General features: G+C 37.4%; 1 protein-coding gene across 2 annotated transcripts in view; it reads right to left on the reverse strand.

Annotated features, from left to right (window-relative positions):
* ZNF704 (zinc finger protein 704) overlaps positions 1-22,638 on the reverse strand; it is a 47,578-nt gene that overhangs the window by 20,142 nt on the left and 4,798 nt on the right. For both annotated transcript variants that reach the window (XM_081323281.1, XM_081323280.1), the window contains exons 2-3: positions 15,406-15,650; positions 2,054-2,157 (exon numbers count right to left, since the gene is read on the reverse strand). In XM_081323281.1, coding sequence (XP_081179407.1) covers positions 2,054-2,157; positions 15,406-15,650 — 349 coding nt within the window. The remainder of the gene's footprint in view (positions 1-2,053; positions 2,158-15,405; positions 15,651-22,638) is intronic.

Here is a 22,638-nt window from a genome sequence, read left to right on the forward strand (position 1 = left end):
GATTAGGACAATAGAACTAAAACATGTATTTATGAAGAATGCTGGATCATCTAGATAACATACAATCAGTGCTTTTTTTGTAAAAGAAAAAGGTGCCGGAACTCACACATGTCATACAACCCGCCTTGCCTACCATACAAGGTTCCATCCAAAAAAGGTGCCGGAACTCCGTTCTGAGCGTTCTATGACAAAAAAAGCCCTGCATACAATTAACTGAAAAGAAAATTATTGTCTACTAAGATATAAGAAGTACATATGCCCACACTCACACCCAAGACACAGATGGAAAGCATACAGATTTTCCAGGAATATATATGGTTCTATATCTACTGGGGCTTCCAAACTGCATAAATAAACTATACTTGATATAAACAAAGAAAGACTTACACATATTTTTCTACCGTGCCATGCCCAAAGAAGGCTACAGTCAGGTACCCAATGCTTTCTAGACAACCTATCTACTTAAGAAGCCACTAAGGTTGCAACTGGACAGCTGACTAGGCCAAAGTTCTTCCTCTTTGAATGGATGAATATGTCCAGAATTTTGGGAAAGTATCACGGGTTCCTCTGTAACATAACTGTTGTGGGAGGAAATGTTCATGCATAAAACTGCTGCTATTGTGGGTTTCTGAAATACAATTTCACAAAAAGCATCTGGCTGAAACTAACTGAAATCTTATCCCAAATGATGTATCTATGGCAGCCCATTCAGCAATATCTCCTAAATCAGACATGTCAAACACAAGGCCCGGGGCCCGGATCTGGCCCGCGAAGTGGTTTCATGTGGCCCATGAAGCCATCCTGGAAACAGTGAGGGAACGGCCCCCACTGCCTTGGCCCTGGCCCAGAGACCCTCCTTCTGCCAGAGACCCTGAGATCTGTCCCACTCCTGCCCAGGCCCCCATAGGCACCCTTGATGCGAACAATGTAGAGCTGGCCATGCCCACCCAGTAGGCCATACACACTCTAGCCACACTCACCCAGTAGGCCATGCCCACCCTGGCCATACCCACCCGGCCCCCTGAGGGCAACCGCAATGTTGATGCGGCCCTCAATGAAATTGAGTTTGACACCCCTGTCCTAAATTTTCTGCATTAAGACTAAAGGTTTGCTCATTCTAGACCTAAATTCTGTTCAGGCATCTATTTCTAAATCCTTCCTTCCTTCCTTCCTTCCTTCCTTCCTTCCTTCCTTCCTTCCTTCCTTCCTTCCTTCCTTCCTTCCTTCCTTCCCTCCTTCTCTCTCAGTTACTGGAGGCTGCCTTTCATAGCACTTTTGGCTTTGGTTGTAAGAAAGATCAATGTACAACTTCCATAGAAGTATCTGTTCATAGAATGCCTGATGATCTTTTCTAATGCACTTCTTGGGTTTGTGCTGGCTGCTTACAAAGAGCAGGTCTTTTAACATGTCTTCCAAAGATGGGTTTAGTGTTCTTTTGAAAGTAAGCACTAGTTCTAAATAGCACAAAAAGCCAATTCAAAACAGAAAACAACCAAATTAAATCAGCTGTGTGTTTACAGGTTCTCTACTGCTTCTGCTTAACAAGGAGTTTCACCTGGCTGTATCTTGGCCACTGGAGGTCAGAGCTAGATTTCTTAAGTCACTCCTTGCCAGCATTGTCACTGTCTTGCAGAAGCAATAAATGAGCATTGTTATTGTCTCCTATTCAATCAGTGCCTGCAATCTGTCAGCCAATCTCAAAACACGTTCTATCGTAAGAAGTAAAACCTATGATCAGAAATAACCTAATTGACAAGTCAAAAGCAGGAAGAAGGGGTTGTGCTGAGTAGAACTGCACAAGAAGGCACTGACTTCTGCTTCACACTATGAAACTCTCCACATCTCCATTGTTAGTTGGACAATTAAGCAAGTGGATACATCCTCTAGTGTAAACATCTGTTTATAATCACTAACTCCACTTCACCCCACATTAGGGAGAACTACTGGTGGCTGGTCTTCCTACTAGCAGGCAGAAGGGAAAATGAAGCTAGGTGTATCTACCAATCTTTTCCCCAATCTTTTCTTTCACAATCTTTCCTGAAAACGTGCTCACCATTAGGACGGATTGGGGGGCTGCGAACCAAAGGGCTGGTGGATAAAGTAGTTAGAACCATAGCTGCCGTGACTTTATCCATATCCACTTCTTCTGAAGATTTTCTGAAACAAAATGATTAGAAATCAGGAACAAATGAAAAAGGGGTTAGGAACAATGTGTCATTAATATTCCAAATTCTAGTCTATATATTACAGGTAGTCCTCAACTTATATCCACAACTGAGCCCAAACTTTCTATAGCTAAGTGAAACATGTGTTTTTTTATTGAAAAGTTTTACAGTACATTTTAAACTTTAACAAGTTCCGTTTCTGAATCTATTTCTATCAATATATCCTTCTTATATGTGCTTGACTTTGATCTCTAATTTGTTTTACCAGATTTTCATCTGTTGTTGAAATGCCAATTTTCTGATCTTCTTTCCATCTAGCTTGTATCTGGCCATACTGAAACCAAGTTTGTATTATTTTCCCTTCTTTTAAAGTATTAAATGGCTTTAATTGCCATACATTCCTTTCCAGTCTGAGAATATCTTTATATGTGGTCACATCATGTTTAAATCCCAGACTTATATTTTCTATCGCATGTTTAGGTATTGCCCAAATTGGTATTTTATAATTTAACTTGTATCGGTATTTTTTCCAAACTCGCAACAGAGCATACCTTAATATATGTGTCTTAAAAATATTATCCACCTTTTTATCATACAATAAATATGCATGCCAACCATATAATAAATTACATCCCTCAACATTCAATAATCTTCTGTTAAATTAAACCAATTACTAATTGACGATAAAGCCGCAGCCTCATAATATAATTTAAAATTAGGCATTTTAAGACCACCTCTTTCACGTATATCTTGTATTATCTTAACCCTAACCCTAAGTGAAACATGTGTTAAGTGCGTTTTGCCCCATTTTATGATCTTTCATTTGTTAAGTGAATCGCTGCAGTTGTTAAGTTAGTAACACAACTGTTAAGTAAATCTGGCTTCCCCATTGACTTTGCTTGTTCAAAGGTTGCAAAAGGTAATAACATTACTCCAGGACTGGGCAATTGTCATAAATATGAATCAGCTGTCAAACGTCTGAATTTTGATCACGTGACCATGGGGATGTTGCAATGGTCATAAGAGTGAAAAATGGTTATAAGTCATGTTTTTCACTGCCATTGTAACTTTGAACAGTCCCTAAACAAACTGTTGTAAGTTGAGGAATACCTGTACTAAAATTCTCATTGTCATGACCTTTTAACTGGGTGAAACAGTGCATCATAGGGCAACATTTTGAATTGAGCTACCTCAAATGGACTAACTTACAGAATGTGTCCAAAATCTGGGACCACGACTCCCAAGGGAATGAAATTTGGGAAAGTTACGGCTGCTTCAGTATTGCTGCCCACCTCTACATTGCTGTGGTTACATGATCTCAATTTAAAGGGTTCTCAATTTCCCAGCCAGTCTTGCAATCTCTCAGTCCTTCCCCTATTCAGCAACACCCACTTACCTGCTTCCTGGGGAAGGGATGGGAAGGAAAGGGAAAGGAATTTCTGTTTCCTGCCACATTCCCACAAGGTAACTCAACGAAGAAGTTAGCAGAAAATGAAAGTCACTCCTGCTCCCACTGTTTTTTGCCCATCGTTGGTCATTCTATTTCTCTATTTAGGTAAAGAAATATCTCTGAAATGACCCAATGGGGCACCGGTTGTATAGCTGCTGTCTAAAAGCTTCAAGCAACAGAACAAGTTTGGACCAGTTTCTGTTCAATGGATAGTACTTGTTCACTGTACTGACTTTCAACATATGCCTCAAAACTTAGTTAACATTAAGGCAGGTAAAGTCTACCAGGTAGTCATGCCAGAACACGGCAGTCCAAAATCGGCAGCTTAGCAATACCTCCAAAAGATTCTCTGTTTCAAACTGTGACATATATTTGGCAACAATGTCTACTATTGTGGGCAGGAGAACTGTGAATTACATTTATTTATTTTTATTTATTTATTTTAATTCCATTTATATCCCGCCCTTCTCCGAAGACTGCTATATTTTACATAGCCATAGAGAGGAATAACCAGTTCCTGAAACTAAGCAGTGTACACTGGAGAGGCAAAACGCTATACATGTTGTATTTTCTTTTCTTTGCTAAAGCATTGTAACATGTCATAGATTTTTTCCTTTTTTTCAAAAACCCATCTTTATATGAATTGCTTATGAAATTAAATGAAGTATCCTCAAGGCAAAACCTGTGTCTCATTTAAAGTACACTATCTATGGTGCCACCTTTGTTTCTAGCACTGCTCTGCTGGTATTAATCACATTAATGAATACAGTAAAATCTACTATGTTTATAATTCAACCACATGGCATTGCAACTGATGGAAAAACAAGTAAGGAAAATAAGCCTCATCATTTCTCTTTGCACAAAGACCTCTCATCTCATGCATAGGGCTATCTCTGAGAGATGTATAGGGATTCTGTGAAAATAACCTAGATAATATAGATATGTTAAAGTCCTTTTAAAAAATTGTTAAATGGATGTGCAAATGCAGAGGTTTTTTGAAACAAAAATCCTGTATTTAATATTTAACTATATAATTTAAATAAAAGAAACAAGTTAAAATTTCTTCCCCACAGGTGATAAGCTCAGGAGGAGGAAAAGGAGGAGGAGGAGGAGGAGGGGAGACTGGATTACTGGCTGGAAAAAGTTAGTTTGTCCCTGATTTATGATGTGGATGACATATTTGATTGATTTGGATTCTCATTCTATATACTCTTGCTTGAAGATACAGATTTGCCAATCTTTACTTCTAGTTCTCAGCAATCTTCCTTTTTGTCTTCTGACTTCTCTTCCCACTTCCATTTTTCAATTCTTGTGGAATTTTTTAAGTACAAATTGTTTTTCACAGTTTTGTACCCTACAAAAGATCTTTTAATAGTAAGCAATTTGGGAATTATCAATCACAACACACACTATGGCACAGATGCACTGGTTAATGGCCACAGTTTTCCAGTTATACAATAGGGTAAATATATATGCTTTTCCTCTTTAAAAAAATTAAGAAGTCTTTAAATGGGGATCATAGAATGGTAAAGGAGGGGTGGCAAGGGAAAAGTTGATAAGGACTGGGGAAAAAAATCAACCTGAGTGTTCTGATTTCTTCTTCTCTGAGATAAAATCCCTCTGTCTGGAGCAACAGAAAAAGGAGCAACTGAATCACGTTCCTGTTATTGTCAATCCAGCATTCCAGCATTTGTTCTTTAAAAACTCTCCGGATTTTCAATAATTTACAATGCCATTTCTTCTTCTTTTCCCCGTTCATTCTGTTCTGCTGGCAAGCACAGTGAATGCTGATCATCACATGGGCTGAAATAGCAGAGCTGTAAATTGCAGCAACCCCTCCTTCATGAGATCATCCCATACTAGTGCAAATGAGAATGACATAATGCTTCTCTGAAGCCCAGCATGCGTAGAGCTCATTCTCCAGCCATAGCTACTTTTCTTTTTCAAAATGGTTTTTTTTCCCCTCGTAAGATATTTCATTATTTCATTACACGCTGGGGGATTGAGGAAGCAGATTACATACAGAGATGCTGCAGCAGGAAATATATTGGTCTCCTATCTCTTCCATTCTCCTCTCCCCATCTTCCTTTTTTAGGTCAACATCAACAATAATGTATTTCTGTATTTGAAGAAAACTGAGATTACGTAAGTCTTCGGATAGGGAAGGAGGGAAAAGGGAACCAAAATACAAATATGGAGCTTTTGCACAACATGTACAAAGGAAGACTGGAGGCTTCCTGACTTGTCTATGGAATTTTCTTGGCAACAATACAGTACAGAAATGATTTCTTCTTCTGGAGTGTATTCAGCTTCCCAGCTTAGTCCATCTCCTGGTATTCCCAGGTACTCTTTCATTCCAACGTTAACCAAGCCCAACTTTTATTATCTTTTAAGCTTAATCCAGTTCAGTCCAGCCACTGCTATCTCCCGAGTCTTGTAGAACATGTACTGTACCGTTCAGTAAAGTCAAGTGCTTCTCAGTTAAGGATTTCAAACTTACACTGGTATAGGCATTCGCAGCCGGTATCTGTTGGGCAGTTTTGGGCTTCAAGATCACAGAGGCAACTGTGATGAGCAGGAACTGAATGCGTCCCTGCTCAGTTACTTGTGCCACAGTCACAAAACCCATGCTGCCCAACAATTTCAGTCTTGTTTGACTTCCTGTAATAATTTTATTAGGATTAACACCATGAAAATGCAAAATTCCTGCAAGTCCTTTAATGTAGAATCATCTAAATAAGCATCACTAGAATAAAGATCACATGGAATTCAGGAAATTACTATACTGTACATTTTGGACTTGGAAGCCATTCAAATCAAGGAAGACAGTTTCTGTACAGTATTGCTGCCATGTTATAAATTGCCAATATCATCACCATGCAAGGCATTTCAAAGATGTGCAGCACCAAAAACATGTAGCTAAAGCTGTAAGTGATTCTTAGGAATCTGTGCTCCATTATAAGTAGAAGTGAAAATTCAGAATTAGTGCTACTCCTTGCAGAGAGAGCAATTAATGGAAACTTCCCACTTGAGCTAATAAGAATTTTGGAGGGGTTATTGTTGCATCCATGAGAAATTGGATGAAAGAATTGGGTTAAATCTTCATCACATTTATTATAATTTTGAAAGTGGATGAAGAAAGAAAGAAAGAAAGAAAGAAAGAAAGAAAGAAAGAAAGAAAGAAAGAAAGAAAGAAAGAAAGAAAGAAAGAAAGAAAGAAAGAAAGAAAGTTTGGACTCATAAATAGAAAACAGCCTCACTCATATGTTCTCTTTCTTGAATACAGGCATATGGACACACAAACCAGAAGCACAATATTACAGAATCCTGGGTAAGAGGTATGTCAACAACCCTCCCCTTTGCCCGCTTACTTTCTGAAGAACAGATAGTATTTACTTTCTGTACTATTTACTTTCATGATGCTACTGTTTAATTTTCTCTCATTGGCACAGTCTCGTTCCTTGTTCCCCATAAAAGGAAATCACGAACGAGAAAAATCCAAAGGTAATTGGCATCCAACATCTCTCTACCCCACCCAGCCTGTTAATGGCAAGGATGAAGAGACTGTAATTTAAAACCTGCAAGTCTTCAAGTGAATTGATTAAATGGATCCAGTCTGAGTCAGAAGGAAACATAATTCCCAAACTGTATTAGCAACAGTGTGGATGGAAGCAGTGGGGTGTGAAAGAGACAAGGGTTGTGCAGCCATTAAGTTTCTCACAGGCTGATGCTGGGACATTTGTACACTGTCATGATACACACATATTAAACATACACAACATGACATTTTTTTTTGCCCTTTCAGGTTTCACCAGCACAGGTGTCTGACTCTTCACCAAGGGTATTCATGCATATAATGAATGGCCCAGAACATAATTTTATTGATGTTGCTGCCTGCTTTTGAATCCATTTCTTCAAACCTCGTGTTTGAAAATGAAATATAACTTCTCTTTTTACACGACGACTATGGAGTACATTTGTCCAAATAAAACAACTTGGCAGAATTATCTCCTTAACATATTACACTGCTTGGTGGTGTGATCACAGTATTGCTGGCAATATAAATATAAATAAGAACATTAATCTTTCCAAACTTACTCCCACAATGAAAGAATGGATAAAGAGAGACTGCATGCGAGCAGCCACATTACCTGAATTGTTTTTAACAAATACATCAAAGCATTGTAATAGTAACACCATAAAAATCAAAAGAGCCATTTTTTAAGGAAAGCTTGTCACTATGCCTAGATTTCATACTTTATAGTTGTGATCCTAGATTAGGGAACACAGAAGATGACAATATGAGAATCTTGCCAAGATCTTCACTCGGATATCACATTTAGACACAGTAGCCATGTGAGACTGTCCAGTTCTCCTCATAAACAAAACTGCCCCCTTAAAATGTTACTATGTAGTACAAAGCTATAAATCACTACTTTATATATCTTAAATTTGGTTAATAAAAATAACATCTCATGAACATATTATTAACCATTTTCCACTGGCATACCCAGTCTGCAAAAGTTTTTATAATACTTATCTGTCTTTGCCTTTAGAAAAAGAGACGTTAATGCAAGCATTCATTTATATACAATGAGTCAAGAAAACACTGAAATTAATCATCCTATGAACTGAAAATTACAATTCCAGCAACTATTGCAAGGCTCTGGAGCATAAGTACCCCTTAGAACTAGATGCTGTGTACTTAGCATACTTCAGTGGTATTTATAAAAATATGTTTAATTTTTAATATTTTTAAGAAATTAAAAAAGGTGCCTGTACTAGAATTTATGCATACAGTATCATGGAACGCCGAAGATTATCTATTTTTTCAACAGGAGTAAATATAATCCTGCATACTACAAATATATGTAATGTTTGTTGCTGTTTTAATGCTTTTGTTGTTTTAAAATGTTTTTTTTTATTTTAACTGTAATATGTGTTTTGAACTGTTAGCTGCTCAGAGTCATTTGTTGAGATAGGCAGCTATGGAAATCAAATCAAATCAATCAATAAATCCTGCATACTAATCACCAAACTCGAGTGAATTTAATGAAACTTTCTCTCAGCCTAAGGTGTTTAGGATTTTGATAATTTTTAATATAAACACTTCTAAAGCTGCAAATGGAACAATAATCTTAAAGGAGGGAATTTATATTTTTTTTCTGTCACAATGTAGGACAGCCATCTCTAAGCCTGAGGCTTAGATACTGGAATGAGCCCTTCCATCAGGTGTTTAACAGAACATTTCTGAATGTTCTGTCTCCTCCCTCCCTGAAAATTTAGAGGTATAAACAGACAACAACTACAGTAGTTTGAATTTCTTTACAGGTGGTTGTTCTTATTTCCATATCAATAATCAGTGTTTACAAAGGAAGGTTACTAAATCTGTCTAAGAGAATGAGATAAGTCCAGTCACAATTCAAATCACAATTATTGATTACGTTGTATAGAGAATTGGAGCCAATTATTTGAAAAATAAACTGAACAGGAGTTCTGTCTTCTAAATGCAGAGTTCACATAATAACCACAAGGGCTAGTTCAATGAACATGATTAAAACGAGTCACAGCATAATGTAATGTGAATGCAGCCCTGGTATGATAGACACTGGCTACCAGATGTCACAGTTTTTAATCTAGCAAATAGTATTATGCTTTTTGGCAGGCATCTTTAATAGCCTCTGCCTTTTCAAACCTGATTACTGTTATTCAGAGACAATTCTGAAACACCACCAGTAAAATATGCAACATTTGTTGATATGGATGCCATGGACTGTAGTTAATTAAGTACCATACCTGCAAGTCCATTCCATTTGAAGAAGTATTTTAGTGTATTTCATCAGGACAGAAACTATACTAATAGCAATTATAAAAAAACACTACATTCTTCCCTTTCTTTGAACAGAATAATGGAGCTGTTTGTGCCCCTTGATAGCATTATAATTCTGAGATAATATATGAACGTACTATATTTACTAATCTATAGTTTTCTTTTGATGCCCAGTTAGCATAGCTCATTTAAACCAATGTATTAATTAATGAAATTAATTTCTTTCCTAATTTACACTATTGGTGATTTATATTGCACACGCCCAAACTGAACTGAATTAGCTCTAAGTACATTCAAGCTGGATTCTTTGCACTGTCACTTCTCTTCTTTTACACATCTTAGTTGGTGGAGACTTTCAAACATTGATTCAATGTTGCTATGTGACAAAACTACTAAACAAGTATTTATTTAAATAAATAAAGTAGAAGTTGCTCAGATGGAACTTGAGCATTCAGTAAGAGAAATGATACACTCAAACTTTATTCTGGCAGGTTCTACATTCAAAAATTCATGAGTGTTGAATTATGAGTGCTCTTTAAAAAGCCAAAGGTTGACGTAAGCAATTAACAGAATTCAGGAAGAAATTGTGATCTATATTTAATTTAGACTAAATTCCTTGGCTGATCTTGAAATAACTAATCAGAGTTGAATCTGATTGGAACTTGAATGGGAACCACTAGGACAGGGGTAGGCAACCTTGGCTCTTTTATGACTCGTGGACTTCAACTCCCAGAATTCTTGAGCCAGCCGGCTCAGGAATTCTGGGAGTTGAAGTCCACGAGTCATAAAAGAGCCAAGGTTGCCTACTCCTGCACTAGGAAATCCTAATGTTGATTTAGATTGCATAGTTTTTTTAAAAAATCCAGTAAGAAAGTAGTGGAAAACCATTTCAGTGTTATAATTTCAGCGTTAACTTCATTTATTCATTTAGAACCATTTATTATTTATTTATTTATTTATTTATTAATTTAATTTGTATACCGCCCTTCTCCCTAGGGACTCAGGGCGGTGAACAGGGCAATATAAAAACTAGATACAAAAATTAAAATTATTAAAACATGATTAAACAATGCCCATAAATTAATACAAATTTAAAATTAAAGTCATTTATAAAAATCCCACCCCGTCCCATCAGGCCAGGCCAGCTTGTTCAAAGAGATAAGTTTTAAGATCGCGCCGGAAGGAGCGGAGATCGGGCGCCATCCGGAGCTCAACCGGAAGATGGTTCCATAAATCCGGTGCACCCACAGAGAACGCTCTCCCCCTGGGGGCCACCAGTCGGCATTCTTTGACCAGTGGCACCCTGCCCCATTATGAGACTACATGGACACATCTATTTGATCACCAGTAACTAAGTATTATCTGAAGGATTCTTTAAACTTTGAATAAAACAGAATTGGTGCTCTGATATTTCAGATGTTTTGCTACTGCAAAAGCTACCTAATCTTGCACAATAAAACAGGTGCTAGAGAATAAGGACAGGAATGGCAATAGCAAAAGCTAACTTTACAATCATAATTTCCTTTACTAGGGTTTCTATGGCTGGTTTACCCTACAATGTGAACTTCTTGGATATGCCTTAAATAAATCTCTGCTTTTGATTACAAAGCTTATCCTAAAGGTAAAAAAAAAATATTACAGACCTAAATTTATATATATAAAAAAGAAATAGCAAAACTTCAGTAGGGCATCTTGAACAATTTAGGACATCTTGAACAATGAGTTCACTACTTTCCATCCTGATAAACGACTATAATCTATTTACAATGGGGATAGTCAATCTACTGGCTGTATGGGTCTGTTAAAATCCACAGACTAACCTGCAAAATTTGGCAACAAAATGGCTGGATTTTGGCATTTCCATTTCTTTTCCTTAAAATTTGTGGGAATAGGAATGGGACATAATTCATCCTGATTGAAATTGAACTCTAAAATTTGACCATTTTTTTCCAGCTGAATTCCAAGGACATAATTTGGGGATCTTTTGGAAAACTAAAGGGTTTATGATTCGAAATAGAGGGGTTGATCTTTTGCTCCAATGCCTATCTTCAAATGACAAAATTGGACAAAACGGAAAAGTCTGACCTCTTCTGGTGGCATTGCTAGAAACACACTCCAACCTTGCAGTTGATTAAAGCAAGGGTCTCCAAACCCCAGGCCACAGATCTGTTCCAGTCCGTGACTATGCTTCTAACATACATTAATTGTTACAACACGAAGACTATGCTTCTAACATACATTAATTGTTACAACACGAAGCTTCTAGCACCAATAAAACTTCTGCCCATGCATTTTTTAAAACTATGAATAAATGAGGAAAATTTTAAATGTTGTTGTAAATAGTTCCAGATCTTGTATCGCTATCTCCAACAAATCACAAATTACTTCCAGGACACTGAACGTTTTGGCTTGACTAGTAGAATTTTTTTTAAAGAACATTTATGTACAATTCTCTTTATTGCTGCCAAAAACAAATTCACTCTTATAGAAGTAAACACGCAACATATATACATGCATATTTTCAAAATGTTTGCATTATTCAGGGGTACTTGAAAAAACTGAGGACTTCAGTTGTATAGAACGTCACTCTTACTCATGGAAAAAATGTTGCAGGTCTGGAAGAATATTATCTATTTTCATTTTGCTAATTATTTTCAAGCTCAGTGTATGAAACTGAATAAATTCAACTAAGTAGATTGTATGTGATAAAATATGTACTTCCTCTTTTTATGAAATAATCCCTTAATCTCTTTTGTATGTTAAAGTTGTAAACACTCTCTAGTGCCCTCTGGTGGATCTGATATAAACCTCCTATTTAGTAATCAACATAGGACAGTTTTTCACTGTTGTACTCTTAAACTGGACTTTGAAGAAGCAGGATAGGAAGAGTACAGATGCTTTGGAATGAGATGTCATCTGTCTATCTCAAGGACTGAAATATTAAGGATTTCCAGTTTGAAGACCTATTAATTCCAGTATGATTCTTGTTAGCCATGTATGAAGTTGCACTGCCCCAAACAGAATGGTTCACAACTTGAGGGTCCACTAGCAGACACAGCTTTTGCTCAAGTAGTACTTGGGAATTCTGGTCAAGAAAGTTTTGGCACAGCTCCGTCTTGTGTGAGAACTGTGATCTTTTCCTGGACAGAAAATGTTATTTACTTTCATTCATACCTTAGTCACTCTTTCACTGAACTATTGCAATATGTTCTATATATAGCTGCCATTGAAGAGCTGCCATTATAAGCCACAATTGGCCCAGAATTGAGTGACTCAAATAGTTATGAGTGTATTATGTGATATTCACATAACACTTATGCTGCATTGGTTGACTTTTGGCTTTCAGGTAGAAATCAAGGTGCTGTTGTCACTTTTAAAGCAGTGCATGGTACAGACCAGGCTTTCTTATAGGACTGCCTTTACCTACGAACATCTGTCCACTCAGTATAATCTAGCAGGGAAGGGTCCTTATATGTCCCTTTGATCAACTGCCATGGAATTATGTCTTCTAGCTGCTGCTGTCTCCTATAGAACAGTATTGGCCCTGACACTGAAATGCCCCCTTCATACCTGGCCTTCGGGAAATATGGAAATTTGGCTATTTTATCAATAAAAGAGAATATTTGTAGCTCAGGGTTGGTGCTCTCTGAACTTGGTTGTTTTCTTGCAGATGTTTCATTAACCAAACTAGGTTTGGTTCATTAACCAAACTATGTGCTGATGATGCTACCTAGTTTGGGTAATAAAATGTCTGCAAGAAAACAACCAAGCTCAGGGAGCACCAAGGACTGCTTCACTGGCTGTTTCACCAAAGCATGTAGACTGCCTCACTCTCCTGATGCCTCCTGTTCATTTCTGATGAGCAATATGACCCCTTTCAATGGTATGTCATTATCAATCACTGACAGATTTCACATCTCTGTTAATGGTGAAATATCAAGGCTTCAAATCACTCAAGTCTTTTTAGCAGTGAGTAGATGAGTGAGTGAGAAAATCAGCTTCAAAAATGCTAGTTTGCTTTTACACCAACTTCATAGGTGACAACCAACACAAATTCTCAGAAATGAGTCTGCAGTCTATGCATACTACAGAAAGTGCCTCCATCAGAGAATAATACACAAAATATCTTCAGTAGCAACATATATACAATTATGTTTAGCGTACTCAAGCAATCTTTTGTGAATGCCCCAATGCAAGTACACATAATCTTCAATTTACAACTGGTCACTTAGTGACCTTTTGAAGTTCTGACAGACTCCCAAGAGACTTATGACCCAATTTCAAAGTTCTGACCTCTACCCCTGTGGTCACATGAGTGCAATTTATGAGGGTTTTTCCAGAAACCAGCATATTCTTTCAGTTTTTGGCAAAACTAGCCCATAGAGAACTATGGGTTTGCTTAATGATGTACAATTAATGGCCACGTTAAAAAAGATTGTAAAATTGGTTCTGGTCTTATGGTGAACTCCTTTATGACCATTACAACTTGTAATCATAATTACTGGCTCAATTACCATCATAGCTTATGGACTACCTGTACTATGCCAAGGAAGGAAAGGGGGAAAAAGTTGTTAGTTGTTGTTGCACTAATTAGCTTCAATACATGCTGATTCAGTTATTACCGGTATATTTTGGTCTAATAAACTATGGCTTTAAAAATGAGCTGTCTGTTCACGTTGCCCATTCTTGATATGCTCAGCTTAGATTTTTTTAAAAGGTGTCCTACTTCACCCAAATAGGAAAGCCAGTTTATAAATAACATAGGAAACCAAAATCAGATCAGGGAAATTGTGACTTTATACGATATATTAAGTTATACGATTAAAATGGACCTTGGATTAGTGGCTTTTCCCAATCCCTTGTTCTGTTTGTGCACCAGAATGCAGAATGAAGGATCTGTAGTTGAGACATCTGGAGGACAACTTGAAAAACATGAGTCTAGGGAATTACCCTACCTGCTATGCATGTAGAAGGCCGTTGCTTAATGTGCTAGGTGGTGTCATAACTGCAGCTATTTTTATTCATGATTTCCCATTATTTATTCCTCACAAAATGTAAGATTAGACTGAAGTAAAAAAAATTACAACATTTATTCCTGTTTGAGAGAGACCAGATGCACTAAAGGTTGCCCAATAGATCCGTATCTTTTATTGGAATTCAAGATTCCACTAAACGACACCGTAACAGTCACTCATCTGGCCTCGAAGCAGCTTCCGTTTAGGAACCCTGACCCCCTCCTTATTAGCGCCAAGCATGCCCTGTGTCTTCCACCTGTGACCAGAGGACATCTCCTACATTTCCCGGATTGTCTCTGTCCCTTCTCCACCCTGGTCCTACTGATGCAAAGCAGAAGGGGAAAAAGGTTCTAGGCCTTGGGCAATTCTTAGATCAGATAGCATAGGGTCTCCTGCCTTGAGCAGGGGGTTGAATCCGAAGACCTCCAAGGTCCCTTCCAACCCTAGAATTCTATGTTCTATGTTCCACTTGCATCAAAAGCATTATAGTTAGTTCTCAACTTGCAGCTATTTCATTAATGACTATTCAAAGTTACAAAAGTACTGAAAAAAGTGACTTATGACCAGTTCACACATTTACAACTGTTGTAGCATTTCCAGTCACAGGATCAAACTTGGCAACCGGCGTGTATTTACAATGGTTGCAGCACCCCAGGGTCCATTTGCCACCTTCCTAGGGAGTTTCTGACAAGCAAAGTCATAGGTTGAAGCAGATTTACTTAACGACTGCATGATTCATTTAACAACTGTAACAATTAACTTAACAACCATGGCAAAAAAGGTTGCAAAATGGGGCAGGACTCACTTTAACCACTGCCTTGCTTAGCAATGTTGGGCTCAGTTGTGGTAATAAATTGAGAATGACGAAAGAACAGAAAGACCACCACAAAATAAACTCAGATTTTATCAATTTTCTTTCCTTTTCTACTTTTTAAATTTCTGTACCTTGTAGGAGGCACATCAATGTTTGAAGAAACAACTTTGCGCTTCTGTTCAAGAAGACAGATAGAACGAGTATTTTCTTTTTCATGATCATGAATTCTGCCAAGTTTTTTGGTGTCTGTTTTTGAATCTTCTTCCTTCATAGCCAACACAAAAAATTGCTGATCTGAGAGTTTTTGACTTAGATCACTTTTTAGGTCTTCCTTTTGAAATGCTGCAAAGGTCATTTCATGCTTTATGCTGGTTACCTGAAAAATAAAATACATATATTATTAGATTTCTTGCAATTCATTTTAAAAGAGCGAGCAGATAATGCCTCCAGGTATTGAATTCTATTTAGCAGTTCAGGCTTTCATTACAACCATATTTGCTTTATAACCGTCTGAAAACCTTTTCAATTTCTTTCCTAAAACTATTTGCAGTTCTCAAGCATCTTCATAACAGTTTTCACCTCTATTCTGACAAAGAGAAACAAAGGCATTAAATCTGGAACTTCTCTGTGCCTCAGACATGTCTTCAAACATGTATTATATTAGACTGTTGTTGGTTTATAAAAAAAAATTAAATAGCAACTCTGCCTAGAAGGCAGGTTTTTGGCATGATGTCATCATGCAAATTGTTTCTATCTGTCCCACCTGGTCAAAGGTGCACCAGCTGCAAAGCCCTTGATTTTTTTTTCTGTCATGGAACCCTCCTTATGGAACATCATTCCACCTGAGAATAGGTTAGCCCTGACCTTACTGATCTGGGCCACTGGGGACTTTGTTGATGGTTATTTTGTGATGCTCAGCTGCTCTGTGTTTTTATTTTATATTATGTATCTTATTTGTTTTATTTATTGTACTGTAACCCGCCCAGAGTCATATATGTGAGATGGGTGGCCACATAAAGCAAATAAATAAATGCTATTGCAAATCTTGGAGGGGGGAACACGTTACTCAATTTACAAAATTAGGGTGTGTAATTTATTATAGGTCTTGTAAAAATTAATGCTGTTGGCCAAAGTTATGGCCAGCATATTTTGATACCAGATACTATAGCATATTTTTGCTATAGTAAAAATATCTCTGTAATGAAGCTTGAACAGGATACTGTGCCACTAAAAGCAACTTTTTAGCAAAGAAAGAAACTTGTCTAATTTTCTATTTATATTTCATTTATGATGTAACTGTGGAGTCATTAGACTGATAGGAGAAGCTTCTAAACAATTCTGATTAGCTTTCTATATTTTTCTTATATCAGAACTGGTGCTATCTTCCTACTGGATAAAGCAGGCACTGTCTTATCCAAAATGATCCTGCCTGACCTGTTGGGACATTAAGGTCTTTTACTACCTCTACCATCACCACCACCAGAAGGCAGGACTTTCTGGAGGTAACACCATTTGTGGAATATGCTGCACTTGAAGGTACCATCAGCCTTCATTCCTAATTTTTAGGAACCTACCCACAAAACCTTTCTTATAAACAAGATAGCGGTTTCATGCTGAACTGTAGAGGTTGAGAATTCCATCTTAATTTATTATTTTACTTTTAAACATTATTATGCACTGTATTTCAAGAGATCATTTGGCATTGTTACGTATGATGCAGAGCCATAGGATTGGGGCTTATAGAATTTTTTGTAAGCAAATCTGGGCCAAGATTTATGGACTGCATCATTTACTATCCTTCTTAAGCAGCAAAATCATTTGGGATTATTTTGCCACTTTTTATAATGCAGATGCACATTTTCCTACATGCTGGGATAGTGCACCCAATTTCTTATTCACATTAAGAAGATTACCATAAGAGATATTAGATTAAAAAAAAGTCATCTTGATTTGGGTTAAAATAGTTAAGTGCAGTGTTTTTCCAAATTTGGCAATTTTATGATGTGTGGATTTCAACTCCTACTGGCCAGGAAATACTGGGAGTTGAAGTCCACCATCTTAAAAGTTATACTATTAGTTCTTGGTCCAACCCTAGTATCATAATTGCAAGAATATTCTCAGTCTTTGCAATTTATGTGTCTTTGCCTTCCTGGTTCAATTCACTACAAGAGAAAAAAATGTTCTGAGACCTGAAATTGCACACAGCTCTTGGAGGCCGATCAGACCAGGAATGCTGTAAACTGTAAGCATAATTTCCAATCACTTTGAGGAGGGGAACAAATGAAGAGCTAGTATTGAATTAGGCACACCACAGTTAAACATTAAAGAAAATTTCTCAATCTTCAAATCCTGCCATCCTCATACTTGTGATTTGGGTCCACCCACTCTGTAGCTTCAGGCCTGCTCTAAATATTAAATACAGATATTGTCCTTCAAGAAGTGACCAAACTCAACACATAGATCATTAAACACTACAAGAGACAGATTACAGGAGACAGAATCCACAAGTTAAAGTACATTTGAGAATTCTTAAAACACCCACTTTTGGACTGTAAGTCCCAAGCATTCCACCATATACCACTGGAGGAGAGCCATGTTAATTGATGCCACAAAAAAAAACACAGAAGAAAACTGAACAAAACCAACAAATTTTGTTTATTCATGTTACTAAAATTTGTTAGTATATGACATATGGCAAAATCCCTACCATATGTTAGAATGAGAAATATGATTGAATGCATCTTGAGTAATTTTGCTAGTTTGGGGAACTTTCTATCAAGTTTACAAAATAATTCCCAGCGAAACAATCAAGAATGGCAAATAAAGTATGCAAAAAAATTGTCTACAACTTCTGATGGGCCTTGAGACCTGAGGACTTGGTTTTATGAAATTGAAGGTTATGAATCTTTCTTCATAACCAAGCACCATTCTTCTGTACATGCATATGAGTTACAGTGTTTCAGGAAGTAAGTAAATTAAAAGCCAGACATTAAAGAGTCTTGTACTCACTGAAAGTGACATATGATTGTATATACCTAAGCACAAGTTGTTCAGAAACATGTCAAGATGTACCAGGCTACGAAGGGATAGAAGTTTCCTGAATTGATCATCCTGACATGTTTCTTACATTTCCTGAGGGCTTGGTACTGCCAGGTTTGGGCACAACCAGGAACATCCCCATGACCACCACAAAGATTCATGATTTCTGCAGATTAATGAACAACAAAGAGCCTTGGTGGAGCAGTGGGCTAATGCCTCCTTAAGTAACACAAGCTGCCTGCAATTAGTGCAGGTTCGCATCCCACCAGGCTCAAGGTTGACTCAGCCTTCCATCCTTCCGAGGTAGGTAAAATGAGGACCCAGATTGTTGGGGGCAATTAAGCTGACTTTGTAATAATGCCGCTTGGGGGGGGGTGAAAGCCCTAATAAGCAGGCATATACATAGAATGAAGGCTACTGCTAAGCTTGTAAGCCGCCCTGAGTCTTCGGAGAAGGGCGGGATATAAATGGAATTAAAATAAATTAAAAAATCATCAATCAATTACACCCCAAGCTACAACACTGAAGTAATCCAACACTGCCTATAAAAAAGAGAGATGAAAAAAGAAGTTTCCTTCCATCAAAGATACTTTTAAAAAGCTTTCCTGAAATTCCCAAGCCTGTTTTATTACTTGGTCAATAATAAATAGGTTTCTTGATTAGTAAGATTTGTATGACTAAAAGACTGAATGTGTGATTCTTGTACAGCTTAAATAAAGCTTTTAAAATCTACCAATAATCTTTGGTACTACTGGACAGAGTTCACTGACTTTGCTATTGTGCTGCATAAAGATTCCTAATTCTATCGGAGAGGCAAATCTCTTGTTATATTTGTAACAACAGCAAAAGTAATTTGAAGATGGAATAGCAGTGTATGCAATATGATAGTTAATAAAACAAATGGGCAAAAATAATGAATCAAACTTAGAACAAAATCTTTAAGTTTTAAAAGACAAAACTTCTAAACTCTCTTTAAATGATCAGCAACTCAAATATCATTGTGATGCTCATCACAATGGACAACTCAGATACAGCACAGCCCTCCTATCTATGCTTCTATGCTTTACTACTGTAGTGTTTTGTCACTAATTTCAACATCATGAAGTATAGTGCCACTATTTTCCAGAGTGCTAAAAACAAAAATACAAAACAAAATTGGCATGCAAATATCAATAGCCTTAATATAATTTCTTTTTTCCCCCAGTTTAGGACAGAAGTTCACATTTATTACTCTGGTCTTAGACTGAATTTGGCCATCACCTGTCCTATATGACCGTCATAATTGATAAGCAACTCAGAAGTTGAGAAAGAACAGAAATGAAATGCCTTCAATTTAATAAATATTTTGTCTTTAGTGTCACTGTTTTAAATCAGGCATGTTCAACCTGTGACCCATGGGCTGCATGCAGCTTTGGACAGCTAGTAATGCAACCCCACAAGACATAAACTTTTAACATTCTTATATGATTTATATACATTAATTATATTATACATATTTTATGTGGCCTAAGACAGAGCAGCACAGTGATCTAGAGGTGAAGACAGTTGCTTCCCACTCAGAAAGTTGAGAGTTCAATCCTACGCAGCAACAGATGTTTCTCTATCAGGGCACAAAGAGAAAATACCTGCTGCAAACTCCATGTAGGTCTCAGGAAGGGCATCTAGCCAGTAAACGGTCAGCTCCATTCAGTCACCCCAACCCATCCTGATAAAAAGGGATTGTTGTTGTTAGTTGCGAAGTCGTGTCCGACTCATCGCGACCCTATGGACAATGTTCCTCCAGGCCTTCCTGTCCTCTACCATCTTCTGGAGTCCATTTAAGCTCACACCTACTGCTTCAGTGACTCCATCCAGCCACCTCATTCTCTGTTGTCCCCTTCTTCTATTGCCCTCAACCTTTCCCTGCATTAGGCTCTTCTCCAGTGAATCCTTCCTTCTCATTAGGTGGCCAAAGTATTTGAGTTTTAGCTTCAGGATCTGGCCTTCTAAAGAGCAGTCAGGGTTGATCTCCTCTAGGACTGACCGGTTTGATCGCCTTGCAGTCCAAGGAACTCGCAGGAGTCTTCTCCAGCACCATAGTTCAAAGGCTTCAATTCTTTGGCGCTCAGCCTTTCTTATGGTCCAGCTTTCACTACCATACATTACAACTGGGAAGACCATAGCCTTGACTATACGCACTTTTGTTGACAGGGTGATGTCTCTGCTTTTAGTGTGCTGTCTAGATTTGCCATGGCTTTCCTCCCAAGGAGCAAGCGTCTTTTAATTTCTTGGCTACAGTCCCCATCTGCAGTGATCTTGGAGCCCAGGAAAATAAAATCTGTCACTACCTCCATTTATTCCCCATCTATTTGCCAGGAATTGAGAGGGCCGGATGCCATGATCTTGGTTTTCTTAATGTTTAGTTTCAACCCAAGTTTTGCACTCTCCTTCTTCACTCGCAACAAGAGGCTCTTTAGTTCCTCTTCACTTTCTGCCATTAGAGTGGTATCATCTGCATATCTTAGGTTGATGTTTCTTCCGGCAATCTTAATTCCAACTTTTGATTCATCTAGCCCTACCTTTCTCATGATGTGCTCTGCATATAAGTTAAATAGGCAAGGCGACAGTATACAGCCTTGCCGGACTCCTTTCCCAATTTTGAACCAATCAGTGGTTCCGTGTCCAGTTCTCACTGTTGCTTCTTGGCCCGCATATAGGTTTTTCAAGAGACAAATAAGATGGTCTGGTATGCCCATCTCTTTAAGGACTTGCCACAGTTTGTTATGATCCACACAATCAAAGGCTTTAGCATAGTCAATGAAGCAGAAGTAGATGTTTTTCTGGAACTCTCTAGCTTTCTCCATGATCCAGCGTATGTTAGCAATTTGATCTCTTGTTCCTCTGCCTCTTCGAAATCCTGCCTGTACTTCTGGTAGTACAGGGATTACAGGGTCGTAAAAAGAAAACAAATATGCAGCCCAAGACAATTCCTTTTCACTCAGCGCGGCCCAAGCAAGTCAAAAGTTTGGACACCCATGTTCTAGAATCTAGATGGAGTATCTTACGTAAAAAATGAAATTTTTCTACATTTCCTCATCAACCAATACTTCAAATAAGAAGTCTTGGACTCTGCAGGTCGCTTACAGTACAAAAATGATAGTAATAAAAAGTATGCTCTCTGTAACCTATGATATCTAGTCTCTACTTATTTGCTTTGCTGTAGCTACATAGTCCATTCTAAGAACTAATAATTTTAGCTGACAACTATTTTCCCCGAGGCTTGAATAATCAAACCATATTCATTGCCTGCCTGTCTTTGATATTCTACCTTATCTCTACAGGTTTCAGAATACAGAATTTTGGTCAGTATTCCATAATTTGGGATAAGGGAAATCATACCCCCCAAAAAAGCTGCAGCATTCAAAGCAAAGCTTCAGTGAAGCACAAACTCACAAAGTTGAGAAAAACTGCTGGATTTATTTCCTTATTGCTAAACCAATTGGAAGAAATGGCTTATGCTGCTAACAGACTATAAATAGAACAAAGTATTTGAGACAAAACCAAGCCTTTATCTAATAAAGGTGATCAACTGGTAGCAGACAACGAGAATGCAGCTCATAAGATGCAGTTCAGTTGAATGCAAAAGCATTACAAAGTCAATTTAAAATACAGGACTGGTGGTAAATGACAGTTTTGAAGAATGGACATGAATGAAATTTGTTTGTAAGGATTTAACATAAAATGAGTCTTTCAGAAATGCCTATATCACAAGATTTTCCTGAGATGTTTTACTAGCACTAATAAACTCTTCCTGCAATTGTGCAATATACTTCACAGTGAAACTTTACTAACAGCAATGGTAACTGTACAAATACTCTATTCTATTAAAGCAAATACTTAAGAGATTATCTTAAACCAAAATAATTTCTGTACATATTTCTTAAAATGTTTCTTCAACATCAATCACTTCTAAATATTATTTCATTTCTTATGCCAGTCTGAGGACGAAGCAGTTTGAAACAGAAGAAATACGTCAAAAAATCTTCTCATCCGGAAGTCTCTACAGTATTCATGAAAAGAGCCACAATGTGGTCGTTATGCTAGAAAAAGTGGTATTCTGAGTTTTCATGTATTACTATATTAGGGGCAACTCAACTTAATTTATATTTAATTTTCTGCATTATTAACAATTTCTTATTAAATATATTAATTAAATATGATCAAAGCATCTGAAAAGGGTTGTATCTAAATGTAGTACCTAAGGTAATGAATTAGGAGAATCACTGTAAATTTTCTACACAAACTGTTTGTTATATTGTATTTGTGCAATATATATCCATACAAAA

The sequence above is a fragment of the Vipera berus genome (assembly GCF_964194415.1).
Source record: "Vipera berus genome assembly, chromosome: 3".
NCBI lineage: Eukaryota > Metazoa > Chordata > Lepidosauria > Squamata > Viperidae > Vipera > Vipera berus.